At 43.5% G+C, this 15,061-nt stretch overlaps 1 protein-coding gene across 1 annotated transcript in view; it reads left to right on the top strand.

The window, feature by feature from the left end:
* The first annotated feature begins 301 nt into the window (after window positions 1-301).
* LOC311136784 (cell division cycle and apoptosis regulator protein 1-like) overlaps window positions 302-15,061 on the top strand; it is a 29,986-nt gene continuing 15,226 nt past the window's right edge. The window contains exons 1-16 of the mRNA XM_084171061.1: window positions 302-360; window positions 2,125-2,288; window positions 4,842-5,020; window positions 5,620-5,766; window positions 6,785-6,814; window positions 6,964-6,993; window positions 7,145-7,174; window positions 7,327-7,359; window positions 7,545-7,571; window positions 7,912-8,120; window positions 8,391-8,517; window positions 10,672-10,794; window positions 11,938-12,130; window positions 12,296-12,587; window positions 14,523-14,748; window positions 14,918-15,031. Coding sequence (XP_084027187.1) covers window positions 2,177-2,288; window positions 4,842-5,020; window positions 5,620-5,766; window positions 6,785-6,814; window positions 6,964-6,993; window positions 7,145-7,174; window positions 7,327-7,359; window positions 7,545-7,571; window positions 7,912-8,120; window positions 8,391-8,517; window positions 10,672-10,794; window positions 11,938-12,130; window positions 12,296-12,587; window positions 14,523-14,748; window positions 14,918-15,031 — 1,872 coding nt within the window. The 5' untranslated portion in view covers window positions 302-360; window positions 2,125-2,176. The remainder of the gene's footprint in view (window positions 361-2,124; window positions 2,289-4,841; window positions 5,021-5,619; window positions 5,767-6,784; window positions 6,815-6,963; window positions 6,994-7,144; window positions 7,175-7,326; window positions 7,360-7,544; window positions 7,572-7,911; window positions 8,121-8,390; window positions 8,518-10,671; window positions 10,795-11,937; window positions 12,131-12,295; window positions 12,588-14,522; window positions 14,749-14,917; window positions 15,032-15,061) is intronic.

Here is a 15,061-nt window from a genome sequence, read left to right as displayed (position 1 = left end):
AGGTGACTATGATGTATTGACTCAGGGGTGTGAATACTTATGTAAATGAGATATTTCATTTTCAATAAATTTGCTAACATTTCTAAAAATGTTTTCACTTTGTCATTATGGGGTATTTGTGTAGATGGTATAAAAAAAATATTGAATCAATTTTAAATTTAGGCTGTAACACAGCAAAATGAGGAATAAGTCAAGGGATATGAATCCTTTCTGAAGGCTCTGTACACAGATTGCCTGACCCACCATGTTATTTTGTGGTCAAAAAGAAAAGTATGTAGCACGCGTGCGCGCCCCTTGATCTACGCATGCGCGGTGACAGTTTTGGATCCATCTCCGCCGGTGAATGAACAGACGACAGAGGTAAAAGGCGTGAGGACAATATTTTTCTCTATCTGTTAATGGAATAAACATTTTACATTTTGGATGCTTTCCGTACTGCAGAATGCAATTATTGTCGCAAAATTGGAATGTCCATCAGCCTTGCTGTTCATCAGTCCTTTATAGGGCTGCGTCGTGTGTTGCCTTGCGTAGGCCTCGTTATAGCTAACGTTAACTACACCACTAGCTAGCGACATTAGTCATCGTTGCTTTGATAACAAAACCCACGAGTCATCATTATAGCTATCTAGTTAGCAAGCTATTTATCTCCGTTAGCAAGCTAACCCAGCCACATGTTGTTAGTTAGCCTATGGCTATTTATAGTTAAAGGCTAACCAGGTAGATTATATCTGCATGTGTATTAGCTAGCTGTTAAACTCTCGGTTGTTATGGGCCCTGTACAAAATAGAAAGTGACATATCATTTGACAGCTACAGCCCCTGTCTTTTGGAACGTTTTACGCAAATCTTACTGCTGGCAATGTCATAAGAATCCGCCCCCCCATAAAGGCCATAAGTCATGCGCTATGGGCATATTCATAGTGTGCAATGTAGGTCAAGTCACCAATAGTGCAAACATTTAGTAGGAAAAGGGTACACACTGATTGTCATTGTAAAGCAATGCATTTCCTTCTCCATCCACAGTATCTTGTATGCATCCTCCACATGCACTGTTGATTTATCTCAGTCGTTTACAATGGGAAAATAAGTTGCCTCACCTCGATATGTTGAAAGGCCTGATTGGTAGGGTCATTAAAAAAATCCATTGAGCCAGTTTGGCACAGTGACTCACTACCAAACCAGACGCAACTGGTTTCAAGTGGCCAGGAGACATCATGTGATCTACTGCTGTCTAGTGGATGAACTGGGAATCAGTTGTATCTGTTGGATCCCAGGCTCTGTAGTAATCACATTGTTTCCCACAGTTCTTACTTTTCTAACAGTACTAAGCTTGTGTTTGTCAGACTTATAGTTCTGAAACCAAAATGTACTTTATGAGAGTAGTATACAATATTATGCGTAGTTTAGAAAATGCCACCAGAGGGCGTCAGAGTTGAAGAGGCTAGCTATAAATAGTATGCCTAATTCATTACATTTTACCTTTTAGTCATTTAGCAGACGCTCTTATCCAGAGCAACTTACAGTTAGTGAGTGCATACATTTTCATACTGGCCCCCCCTGGGAAACGAACCCACAACCCTGGCGTTGCAAGCGCCATGCTCTACCAACTGAGCTACAGGGGACATATAAATTCATGAATTCTAAGGCTTTCTAATTATTAACAAAAAGTCCCCCGTACAGAAGACGCCTTCGTCCAATGACTTTTATGTGTAATGTAATGTAATGAAACTGAGAGTCATCATCAAGGGATAGCTAGCTGGCCAACAAAGCAACATTTTCCAGCAGCTAACGTTTTGCTAACCTGCCCATTCATTCTGCTGTTATCTGTTGTTGCTAGTCTCACTATCCCGCCTAGTAGAGGCAGCTGTCAGGAGGCCTAACGTTGTTGTCGTTTTAGCCAAGGAGGTAACTTAACGATATTTTAGCCAAGCTAATGTTAGCTGATATGATTTAGCTAGCTAGGTATCGTATTAGCTGTAAGTAAATCTGTAACAATCTTCTCCTCCTGTATTGTTTGTTTTTGTTGCTAGCTGCCAGTGTTTTAGTGTTCAATGCAAAGCAAAGGTAAATGTCAAATGAAGAAACCTTATATTTACAGGCCCATTTCCGGTTGTTGTTTTGACAGGATATAAACCTAAATCGGTTCCGTCAATAATCTTAAGCTCGAGCCGTGACTCATGGCCCAATTCGGGGGACAGAAGAACCCTCCGTGGGCGGCTCAGTTCACTGCCACAGGGGTGTCCCAGCCCAGCCACTCAGGACAGTCCCTGGACCTCAACAGCCTACACTGTGAGTATGATACTTCAATGGATGACTGCCTTTCCTTCTATACTCTGTGCTCATCTGTGGGATAAAATTAATGTGTGGTAGAGGCAGGGTTTCCACTAAGAAAATGTGACGCCGGACATGTGACCGGCAGCATTTTAATTTATCGGACATTTGTGAAATTCACCGGACCCGTATGCATTGGGTGCGTAACCTGATTAGGGTGTCCACCCATGGTGCTCAGAATGACATAAATCACATTTAGATTATGGTAATTAATATTAACCCCCTAGATAACCCCCTAGAGTCGATGTCCGCGCCCCTTCGAAAATATATTATCATAATAAAACATTTCCCATCAAAGTCCATCAGTTTAAGCTAGAAATATCTGTTTTTTTTTGCATGGGCTGCGTCTCAATCCACAGGGTCTGCCGATGTTGCCCTTCCGCATCTGCGGTGAAAGGTGGCAGAGCTAGAGCGGTATTTGTCAGATCATGAGATATCACAAAAACGTCTGTAACGTCCGAACGGTTTGGCCTACAAACTAAAGATGACTCTCACGAACACGATGGTGTTCTCCATTTTGCTCTAAGACCCCCACAAGCGTCACAAGACTCGTCTGAGGTCGGTACAGCCGATCTGCCAACTTCTTTCTGTAGTGTCTGAACAGTTTGGGCTACACACTAATATGCCCCCTCTAAGGAAAGGTGAGTCTCTCACGAACATGTCGGTTGTTTTGCTCTAGGACGCCCACAAGCCTCACAAGACTAGTCCCAGTACCAGTTTAAAAAATGAATGGAAGTACAGTATATATGGAGATAGGTTAGTGCCTAGAATAGGGGATTAAATAATGTCAATTTCTTTTACAATATTCCTGATCTTATAACTTCCTTTTTATATATATTTTTGACTATCTGTTTATCCGTGTATGAAGCTGTTATTCAATGCGTTTCTATGGGCTAATAGCAGTAAGGCCAAATTCTATGTTTCATCAAATATTTTTTATTTGTTTATACCTTAAGGGATCCAAAAATTCTAAGTCAAATAGCTAAATGATTCTTGGTATGACCATCTTAACAATTACATATGTTAGCTTAGTAAACCGAACCCACCCCCCAGTTTAGACTCTTAAAGACTTAAGGATTAACAGAACATGCAAGTCGGGGATGCAACAATGTGTGGTACTTCTTACGAAATTCTGATGTGCACTTTGAAGATGTTAGAATAACTGTCCACATTTGCTTTTCCTCAGCCAACAAGACATGTTAACGAGCAGCAAAATCACTGGCCTATTTACATTTGAGTCATTTAGCAGACGCTCTTATCCAGAGCCACTTACAGTTAGTGAGTGCATACATTTTCATACTGGCCCCCCGTGGGAAATGAACCCACAACCCTGGCGTTGCAAGCGCCATGCTCTACCAACTGAGCTACAGGGGACCTATCGCCTATGTCAATCTACTATCCCCCATAGTAGAAAAGTTGACCCATTTTATTGGTCAGCTGGTCGAGAAAGAAATAGCCTATTTCAAACAGACTCTGGGACGGTTGTGGTACGATGGATCCCAAATTCATACAACCAGTAGGCCTAGACTACAAAAAAAAACCAGTTAGAAAGCAATGAGTCTGATGCAACAGAACGTTTATCTTAAAATGTTTGTAAACTATTATTTCTTAACATTATAAGCACAGCAATGCACACAAGGCAGTAGGCTATGCACTAATGTTCATTCCATAATGCAATTAGCAGGAAAACACCATTGTCAAAAGGACACCGCTCATGCAAGCGGTTTCATGTGACAGAGAAAATCATTTGGCCACTGGACAATGAAAGAAAGTTGTCTAGGCTACACATTTTTAAGCAAGGTAAGACATGCCTCATAATATGTATTAAAATGTTCAGGTTTCAAACAATTAAAATGTTTTCAAAATGCATACTGCCTCCAGCTTATTGCAAAGTGGTGTGTGATGCGCTGATGAAGCCTGACTTCCGTTGCCTATGTATGCTGTTTGAGATGCTGTAGCAGCAGCTCTCACATTTGACCGATTTTCTGCTCAAAGGCTCTGTATCTGTATGCTGTAGGCCTGCGCGTGTGATAAATAAGATGCATAACGAATATACTGTACACACGTGCCAATTTAATTCCACTAAATTATGCAAATTAACCTATGGACCGATAAGCATGACCAATCAAATGTATTTACATTGACCGGTATTTCCATCAATTAATAGGCTAAAAAGCATTATTTCGCAAATTGGCAGGTGCCAATTTTATTTATCGCCTTTTTTTTTTTTTTTAAGGCCAAAAGCTTGATATTACCGGCTAACAGTAACCCTGGATTGAGGGTACAGTGTTAGAAGGAAACTGTGCATCTCAGTGACAAAGTTTGTGATGAAGGGGGTTCAGAATGGTCCACTGGATATTCAACAAGGTTCAAAGTTCTATACTTTATTTCTCTCTCTCCCGTCTTTTATCTTAAATGTTTCTCGTTCTGCCGGTCTATCACTCCATTCCTCACTTGCCATACATCCTCTTTCTACATTCTTCTATTCCCAAACCCATCTCTCCCCTGCAGCTCTAGGTGTGCAGCAGCCATCTCTCCTGGGTGCGTCTCCCTCTATGTACTCCCAGCAATCGGCCCTGTCTGCAGCCTCCCTCAACTCCCAGTCGTCCGCCTCCAACTACCAGCTATCCCAACAGACTGCAGCCCTGCAGCAGCAAGCTGCAGCCGCCGCCGCTGCAGCACTGCAACAGGTGAGTTACACTAGGGTCAGCTGGGCAGTGTTCCGTTAGGCACAATGCAGCTAAATGTTCTTTAACAGAATATGATAATATTTGTTGTTATTGGATAAGCTCAGGTAGTAACTTTGGTTTCGTGCCAAATGAACACAACCCAAAAGTCCCCAAAATGGTAGGGCGATACCCCATTGGTTGATCATGGCTAATTTCACTTGAACTTTCTGGATTTTGTTTACTGAAAAAACATTCCCAATGATGAGCATTATTTGGGTCAGACAAACCATCGTGGTACCGAGATTGGTAAGCGTCCAAACCTCACTAGACTTGAAGGAGCTGTGTTGTTGGAAAACCTGTTCTGATTTGTGAGTGAGTGATGAACTGATGCAACTGATAACCCCCCTCCTCCATCAGACCAGTGTGAACAACATATTGTTTAGATTCTGAGTGAACGTCTGAGAAAAATACCCCTTTTTTCTTCTCATGGCTGTAGTTGAGTATGAAGTCACTTTAACTGTTTAGTAAATGGTCTTCCCTTCAAAGTGATGTTACTCATATAAACCGCAACATCAAGTCATTTAAAATGTTTCTCTGTCCTGTCTCTCTAATTGCTTTAGTCTCAAATCAACTCGGCCTTGCAGCAGTATCAGCAGCAACAACAACAGCAGCAACAACAGCAGCAACAGCAGCAGCAACAGCAGCAGCAGCAACAACAGCCTCCTCAGCAGCCTCCTCCTCAGCAGCTCTACAATGTACCCCATCAGGTGAGACACATGGCCATTACACCAAGTGAAATACCCTGTTCTAGGTTGAGTAGGATGAAGTTTCACTTAGAAGCTATTGATCTTATGTGTTTTGAGTTTTGCCCCTGATGGCTATGATTGGAGAAGATGTTTAGTTTGTCATATAGTTCATATGAAGATCAATCTGGAATTCCTAATTTCTTCAATCTCTCCTAATGAGCACATATCTTGCCTTTTTAGTTATACAAAATATTCTGTTTCCCTTAAATGGAGTCAGTAATATGACATTCTGTGGTGGACTTTGGTTCAGTTAAGCTTTGAGAATGCCACAGGGTCTTATCTGGAGTAGTACTCTGTTGCTTGGGGGTTTGATACATGTTTTTGCTGCTTGGCTTGTAAACGAATTAGAGCTCGTCAGCAAAACTGTCAGACTGGGCCGAGTTCCAGAACTTTAACCCACATTAAGAACACTGAGTGTTCTAACCCAGAGCAGCCATTTCATATCACGTCAGTTAGATCACTCACTCACATAGTCACAGGCTTTCATTTACAAATGGGTTTGACTTAGATAAAAGAAAATGGCCTCACTGTTTGTCAAATCAGATTTGTTATAGGCTAGATGCTGCAGCATAGTTTTCCCTTTTGTTCTCTTTAACCTATATAGTATTTGTCTTATACTTAGTTCCACAGGTTGTTGGTGGTACCTTAATTGGGGAGAACGGGCTTATGGTAATGACTGGAGCGGAATAGTGGAATGGTATCAAATACATCAAACACATGGTTTCCAGGTGTTTGATGCCATTCCATTTGCGCCGTTCCAGCCATTATTATGACCTGTTCTCGCCTCAGTAGCCTCCTGTGCTGCATTCTCTAGTAAAAAAATGTTTTTTTGAGGTGCAAATTATTGATGTACAACCTAGCTTGAAAAAGACCTCACTAATGCTGGTCACTTGATATGCATCAATCAACAAATGTATTGTTTAGTCAATGAAAGACTGATTGCAATTTCTGCATTTGTGTGTGTACCCCGTTTCTTCAGCAACATCAACAACATACAGACTCATACGGGGTAAATTATTGATGTGCAACTCACACAGACAACTCTGAATCGCCTTGATTTGAGAAAGGCCATACTCATATGTATCAATCAACAAATGTATTATTTACTCAATGAAATACTTATTGCAATTTCTGCGTGTGTGTATCCCATCTCTTCAGCAACATCAACAACATACAGACTCATACGGGGTAAATTATTGATGTGCAACTCACACAGACAACTCTGAATCGCCTTGATTTGAGAAAGGCCATACTCATATCTATCAATCAACAAATGTGTAGTTGCCTCAATGAAAGACTTATTGCTATTTCTGCGTGTTTGTGTACCCTGTCTCTTTAGCAACATCAACAGCATACAGACTTATACGGGGTAAGCAGCAACAGTTCACAGCCGCAGCACAGTAAAATCACAAGGCACTTTATGCTTGGTGCTGGGGTATGGAATGTACTCTATTCTACAGACACACAGTAGTAACTGTTCTACTTCTCTCTTTCTACCTCTATCTATCGCTCTCTCCACAGCTCCCCCAGCCCCAGCAAGCGCTGCTTTCACAGGTAGGCTAATTAGGAACAAACTTGTCTCTCTTGTACATTTAATGCACTTTTCAACAAAAGTAATGCCACTTTAGTCAGCTTGTCTTGAGTAGAATTATTTAGTCACATTTTTAGAATTTTGAATGCATCATAATAGTCTAACGTGACCATGTCTCCTTTTCTGCTATCTGCACGGATGTTGAAAGAACTGGAGTGGTGAAAACAAATTCCCGGTAGGCATCCCCACCTTATAACCTTTCTGTTTTTAAACCAAGTTCATTTTTTTACCTTCTTCATAGCCAAATACAATAACAGGACGCATATGGCCACAATGAGAGTAAAAATCAACACCTTTGGTAAATGAGGAGAACCGCTAAGGGACATTTGATTAAATTAAATTCCAAATAAGATGATAGACTCCATATAGACACTTCAAACAGTTCCATTGTTAGATACACATATTTAGAATTTAGTGGGACTTGATACAATTCATACATTTAGGACTTATACAGAAGGAAGGAGTAGCATGAAGTTGCCCCATGGACACTGACCTATAACTTTCCTCTTCCCTAGCCCCCCGTGGCTCTCCCCACCAGCCTCTCTCTGTCCAACCCCCAGCAGACAGCCCAGATCACCGTGTCCTACCCCACGCCTCGCTCCAGCCACCAGCAGCAGAGCCAGCAGCAAAGCCAGCCCCAGAAACAGCGAGTCTTCACCGGCGTTGTCAACAAGCTGCATGACACCTTCGGCTTCGTGGATGAGGACGTCTTCTTCCAGCTCAGGTGAGTGTCCAGTCTCTGCCTTTGGCCCAAGTCCTCTCAGATCGTGCATAGGGTATAGGAGTCCATTTCGGATTGGGCCACACAAGACATCGGACCAGTTGCCTTTTTTCCATGGGTTTTCTGTATTTTGTTGATCGCATCCCTAATTTGTGTACCTTATATTCTAAAGCAGTAATGTATTTTTTTATTGAATTTCAAGTGTGAAGTCTCCATATATTGCAGTTTCTAAAGCAATTTCAAGTGGGTAAATAATGGGTGATGTCTCCACAGTGCGGTGAAGGGGAAGACCCCCCAGGTGGGTGACAGGGTCCTAGTGGAGGCCGTGTACAACCCCAACATGCCCTTCAAATGGAACGCCCAGCGCATTCAGACCTTACCTCAGCTGGCCAACCAATCGGTGAGCCTCACCTAGCCCCCACGCACACCTGGGTCACATTCAATAGACAGGCCTGAAGTAAAACTGAATAACTTTTGTTTCCCTACTGAATATGATCCTGGTGACCCTGTCAACAGCTAAAACCAAAGCCTTACGCCTTGATCAGACCGACAGCGTCATTTCATTTTGGTACACCAGAAGTACATTCATTTCCAATTGAACTCTGCGTTTGCCTTGCAGCATTGTGTTGCAGAGGCATTTGCAGTGTGTTCTGTGTGGTGCATACGTTGGATTTATCCATCCATCAAATTGTATGTGTAGACTTGACAGAAAAACACTGAACAATTTCAAAGAGTTTACTGCGTTACAGTTCATATAAGGAAATCAGTCAATTTCATATGACTGGGAATACAGATATGCATCTGTTGGTCACAGATACCTTTTAAAAAAGGTAGGGGCGTGGATCAGAAAACAGTCATTATCTGGTGTGACCACCAATTGCCTCATCTCCTTCGCATAGAGTTGATCAGGCTGTTGATTGTGGCCTATGGAATGTTGTCCCACTGCTCTTCAATGGCAGTGAGAAGTTGCTGGTTATTGGCGGGATCTGGAACACGCTGTCGTACATGTCGATCCAGAGCATCCCAAACATGCTCAATGGGTGATACGTCTGGTGAGTATGTAGGCCATGGAAGAACTGGGACATTTTCCAGTTCCAGGAATTGTGTACAGATCCTTGCGACATGGGGCCGTGCATTATCATGCTGAAACATGAGGTGATGGTGGCGGATGAATGGCATGACAATGGGCCTCAGGATCTCATCACGGTGTCTCTTTGCATTCAAATTGAAAACGATAAAAAGCAATTGTGTTCGTTGTCCGTAGCTTATGCCTGCCCATACCATAACCTCACCTCCACCATGGGGCACTCTATTCACAACGTTGGCATCAGCAAACAGCTCGCCCACACGATGCCATACACGCCGTCTGCCATCTGCCCGGTACAGTTGAAACCGGGATTCATCTGTGAAGAGCACACTTCTCCAGCGTGTCAGTGGCCATCGAAGGTGAGCATTTGCCCACTGAAGTCGGTTACAACGCTGAACTGCAGTCAGGTCAAGACCCTGGCGAGGAAGGCGAGCACGCAGATGAGCTTCCCTGATACGGTTTCTGATAGTTTGTGCAGAAATTATTCGGTTGTGCAACCCACAGTTTTATCAGCTGTCCGGGTGGCTGGTCTCAGACAATCCCGCAGGTGAAAAAGCCGGATGTGGAGGTCCTGGGCTGGCGTGGTTACACGTGGTCTGCAGTTGTGAGGCTGGTTGGATGTACTGCCAAATTCTCTAAAACTACGTTGGAGGCGGCTTATGGTAGAGAAATAAACATTACATTCTCTGGCAACAGCTCTGGTGGACATTCCTGCAGTCAGCATGCCATTTGCACGTTCCCTCAACTTGATACATCTGTAGCATTGTGTTGTGTGACGAAACTGCACATTTTAGTGGCCTTGTATTGTCCCCAGCATAAGGTGCACCTGTGTAATGATCATGCTGTTTAATCAGCTTCTTGATATGCCACACCGTTCAGGTGGATGGATTATCTTGGCAAAGGAGAAATGCTCACTAACAGGAATTTAAATACATTTGTGCACAACATTTGAGAAATAAGCTTTTTGTGCGTATGGACATTTTCTGGGATCTTTTATTTCAGCTCATGAAACATGGGACCAATACTTTACATGTTGCGTTTATATTTATGTTCAGTATAGTAGCAAAAGGTGAATGTTGAACTTTTGTTGCACACGTATCCACTAAAAATCTTGGCTTACATAATGAAAAACGTTTGGCTGCAGAATGTATTACTCAGCATTGATGCAATGATGCAGTCGTTCTGATCGAGGCATTAGTGACACCTTACACCTCAATTTGAATGCTTCCAGGGTTTGGTTCCAATATGATCATTGGCTCTCTCTTCCCGTCTGCCCTGGTTGACTCACTCTTAGATGTAAATGTAATGTAAGCCTACATGTAGCCTACTAGAAGTATAGATGGAGCCATTGCCATATTCACCCTCCGATCTCAGTGCAGAGGTGAAGTTTGAAAGTGATCAGATTGGAACCCAGCCCGTGCGTGTGGTTGTGTGTCTGTTATTAACCAGTCTGATTTCCACCCCTAGCTTCAGCAGCAGCCCCAGTCCTTACCTCCAGTTCCCCCACAGCTGAGCAGCTTCTATGCTGACCAGGGGATGCAGCAGCGCTACTCAGACATGCACTCCGTCGGCATGGACAACAGACAAAATGTAACCCCCCTCCCCCCAACACCTCTATGGGCCTCTTATTCTAGCTCTTTTTTTTCAACAAAAAAATCATACATATTCCTGCATCTTTCTGAGGCATTTTACGCACTCTGTGCTTCTCCCTCCTCTTCTCTCTTCTAGTCTCTCTCGTCTCTCTCTTTTCCTTCTTCATGCTAATTTGTGTTTCGGACCAAGAAAAAGCACAAAGGACAAAGCACATAAAATGCATTGAATACTTTTAGAAATTAATTTTATCTCGGGGCCTATGGTCTCTCAGCCTATGGTTTCTGAAACACGAAAGAATGCCATCTGTCTCTTTACACTTATTTTTTGGGCTTCTCTAACGGTGAAATCCATGATAATCTCTCAACAGGGGAAATTTGCCGTTTTTAAGGTGTAATCCATAAGATTTCTTGATATTGTTCATTTAGGCTAACCATGCGAGTCCAATTGAGATGGTAATTCTTTTTATGTTTTTTGCTTAAATTTTTACAGACATATTAAAGCAATTAAATCAACAAATACTAGGATTTCTAGGCTATCTTAAAGAATGCACTTTTGACACACTTTTCTTCACTTCTCTAACCCTTTCTTCTTCAATGTTATGGTAAATACATGATTTTCATACATGATAAGCACCTTTTCACCTCACAAACAGGTTAGGAACTACTATCGAAACTGAAAAGTTCTCCATACTTCTCACAGAAAGTCATACACCGATTATTCCAGGGTTTTGCAGAGTTTTATAACTTGACCTTTTTGTAGTTTTTTCGCGGAACCTGTCCTGTCTTTGCAGATAATGCAGACTTAATATATTCTTCTTCGGCAGTAGTTTTCTCATTTATTCACTGTACCTGATTGACACAACTGCACCTGCCAAAAAACAGTTTGGGTGAAAGAAAGGACGCCTTCCAAACCTCACTCCTCTAGTTCTGTTTTGCTTTAGCACATGGTTACCTGTTGGCAGTGGCACAAATCTCATTTGGTGTATGTCGTCTATGCATAATGATATCCATGAAGCACATTTCTTTAACTAAAGCGCCTATATGTGACAAGAAATAAAAATAAAACACTTACTCTGATAAGATACCTCATGGGACAGCCCTGGGGTAATGCTAACCTCTCTTCTCCCTCACCCCACCCCAGAGCCAGCCTCCAGGCCCTAATATGATGAAGCCGGGTCCCAACATGCTCCAGTCTCTGCCTCCCCCCACCACGTTCAGTGTACAGGCCCAGGGTCCCCCTCCTCCCCTGCTCCAGGCCCAGCTCTCTGCTGCCTCCCTGGCCCCGCTCCTCCATAACCCCCCTCCGCCCCTGCTGTCACAGCCACCACCCAAAGGTAGGGGGCACTATGATGTCGATTTGTGTTTTTCTGATGCTTTTAGATTTAGTTGCTACTTTTGCAGAAAATAAAGAAATGATTTGTAATATATCTGTCTGTGTTTGTATGTATTTGTCTGTCTGTGTCTGTTTCTCGCTTTGTGCGTTTCCCTTTTCCCTCCAGATGTGTTCTCAGGAGGTCTGCTTCAGCCCCCAGTGAGGATGATGCCTCAGCCCGTCAGGCGTCTGGACCCCTCCCCCCGCTTCCCCAACCGTAACGACCGCCCTGAACTCATCCTCAGGACCAAGGATGAACGCAGTCGTGAAAGAGACCGTGAGCGCAGGCGGTCCAGAGAGCGCTCTCCCATACGTAAACGCTCAAGGGACCGTTCTCCGAGACGTGACCGCTCCCCCCGCCGCCCTCGCAAGGTGGTGCCTCGCTATACTGTCCAGTTCTCCAAGTTCAGCCTGGACGGGTGGGTCAACTAATCATTATGATGATTGATCAGTTTCAGCTTTTGATTGATAATATATCTGGGAGTAATCGCGAAAACCCAACCTTAGGCAAAACAGTGACTAGGGTCTGGTTTAAATGATGGACTCTTTTGGCATACATTTTTTACATTTTTAGTCATTTAGCAGACGCTCTTATCCAGAGGGACTTACAGTTAATGAGTGCATACATTATTTATTTTTTCATACTGGCCCCCCGTGGGAAGCGAACCCACAACCCTGGCGTTGCAAACGCCATGCTCTACCAACTGAGCTACATCCCTGCCGGCCATTCCCTCCCCTACCCTGGACGACGCTGGGCCAATTGCGCGCCGTCCCATGGGTCTCCCGGTCGCGGCCGGCTACGACAGAGCCTGGATGGAGAGGAACTACGTCACTACCTACGTCACTACTTTATCCACAAAAAGTAAAATACAAAATAGTAGCCATCAAATGGAGATGAGAGGTTATTTTTATTGAGTGCATTTCGCAAGTGGCTAGATTACATCAACTACCTTAACTAAAATCACTGCAAAGGTTTTACCGGCACACTTAGATTTTGAATCATGATGTGCTGGCTTGTCTTGCTTGTGATTGTTTGGGAGAGTCCCCGAAATTAGTTTTTTCCCCTTATGTAGGCAGTGACGTAGTTTCTCTATGCCAAAAGAGTCCATTGAAACCAGAGGGGTATACTACGAAGGAAGCTAGATCTACTCAGGGTTTTCTGAAGCTATCCAGCTTCAGTTAGCTTCGCATTCCAGCACAAGCTTCATCCGTACAAAAGTTTTACTGTGCATTAAGTTTCAAATGCATTCTGTCATTATTAAATGTGTAATGTGATCGGTATTTTAACATTACTCTTTTTTAACACATAAAAAATGAACACTTCCTCAAATGAAGGGGAGGATGATGCAATCTTTGCGAGAAGGAGGAAATCTGATTTAATTCGTCCTCAACTCACAGCTCAGACACTTCATTCAGGAGAAATGGAGTTAGCCCTGAGTTAGCCTGCCTAGGTGCAGGTTAGTTTGAAGGATTCGTTGCCATAGAAATTTACCTGGCTAAAAGGTGAGCCACTTTCGTGGTAGCGGTTATCCCGAGTTGAACTCGAGAGTTGACCAAAGTTACCTCGGTTACTCCTCAAACCTGATTCGTAGTATAGGGCTCTGACCTTAGTCACTGTGTTGCCTAAGGCCGGGTTTTAGGCACTACACAGGGGTGCTATTGACTTTAGAACTGTGTGAGTAGTGGAGGACTAGGTGAACTGTATATATTCCTGTGTTTCGGCACCAACTCGGAGCCTCTCTGGGCCTTTCTTACAGTGTGCATATAGTCTTCGGTCTGCTCGCTGCTCCTCGTGTGTCTCTGTTGTTTCTGATTGTTATAAAGATATATTCCTGTGTTTCGGCACCAACTCGGAGCCTCTCTGGGCCTTTCTTACAGTGTGCATATAGTCTTCGGTCTGCTCGCTGCTCCTCGTGTGTCCCTGTTGTTTCTGATTGTTATAAAGATATATTCCTGTGTTTCGGCACCAACTCGGAGCCTCTCGGGGCCTTTCTTACAGTGTGCATATAGTCTTCGGTCTGCTCGCTGCTCCTCGTGTGTCCCTGTTGTTTCTGATTGTTATAAAGATATATTCCTGTGTTTCGGCACCAACTCGGAGCCTCTCGGGGCCTTTCTTACAGTGTGCATATAGTCTTCGGTCTGCTCGCTGCTCCTCGTGTGTCCCTGTTGTTTCTGATTGTTATAAAGAAGTGAATGTGAGGAGGTAAATTGAGGTTGTATTAAAGATGTTTTGTAATTGATTTAAAAAAAAGCTATGTGGCTGCATTGAAGCAGGTTCGAGGTGCTTTGCATCCATGCTAGAACCATTTGTAGTGACTACATTTGGTAGAACTGTACTATTTTCTCCCATCCAGTTCTAACTGTGACATGATGGAGCTGAGAAGACGCTACCAGAGCCTGTACATCCCCAGTGACTTCTTTGATGCTGTGTTCACCTGGGTGGATGGCTTCCCCCTGCAACGGCCCTTCCAGTTCGGCAACTACTGTAACTTCCACATCATGCACAAGGAGGTGGACTCTCTGGTTAAGAACACTGCGGTGCTGGACCCTCCTGATGCCAACCACACATACAGCGCTAAGGTAGGGTATACACACAGACAGGTTGAATGCACGTGTACATACACACACACACACACACACCTGTACAGCGCTATGTTGTGATACATACACACACACCTACTAATACCACATACAGCGCTAAGTCCACTCACACCTTCACCTGTCCTGTCTGTTGTAATGTGTTGAACAGGTGATGTTGCTGGCCAACCCCAGTCTAGAAGAGCTCTACCATAAGTCCTGTGCTCTGGCTGAGGACCCTCAAGAACTCAGAGACTCCTTCCAGCACCCCGCCCGCCTCATCAAGGTCAGTTAGGTGTCAACCACTCAGGTGTTT

This window comes from Coregonus lavaretus, assembly GCF_964263955.1.
Source record: "Coregonus lavaretus genome assembly, chromosome: 1".
In the NCBI taxonomy this organism is placed as follows: Eukaryota; Metazoa; Chordata; class Actinopteri; order Salmoniformes; family Salmonidae; genus Coregonus; species Coregonus lavaretus.
Note: the sequence above shows the minus strand (reverse complement) of the source record. Positions and strands in the feature narration are given on the sequence as shown.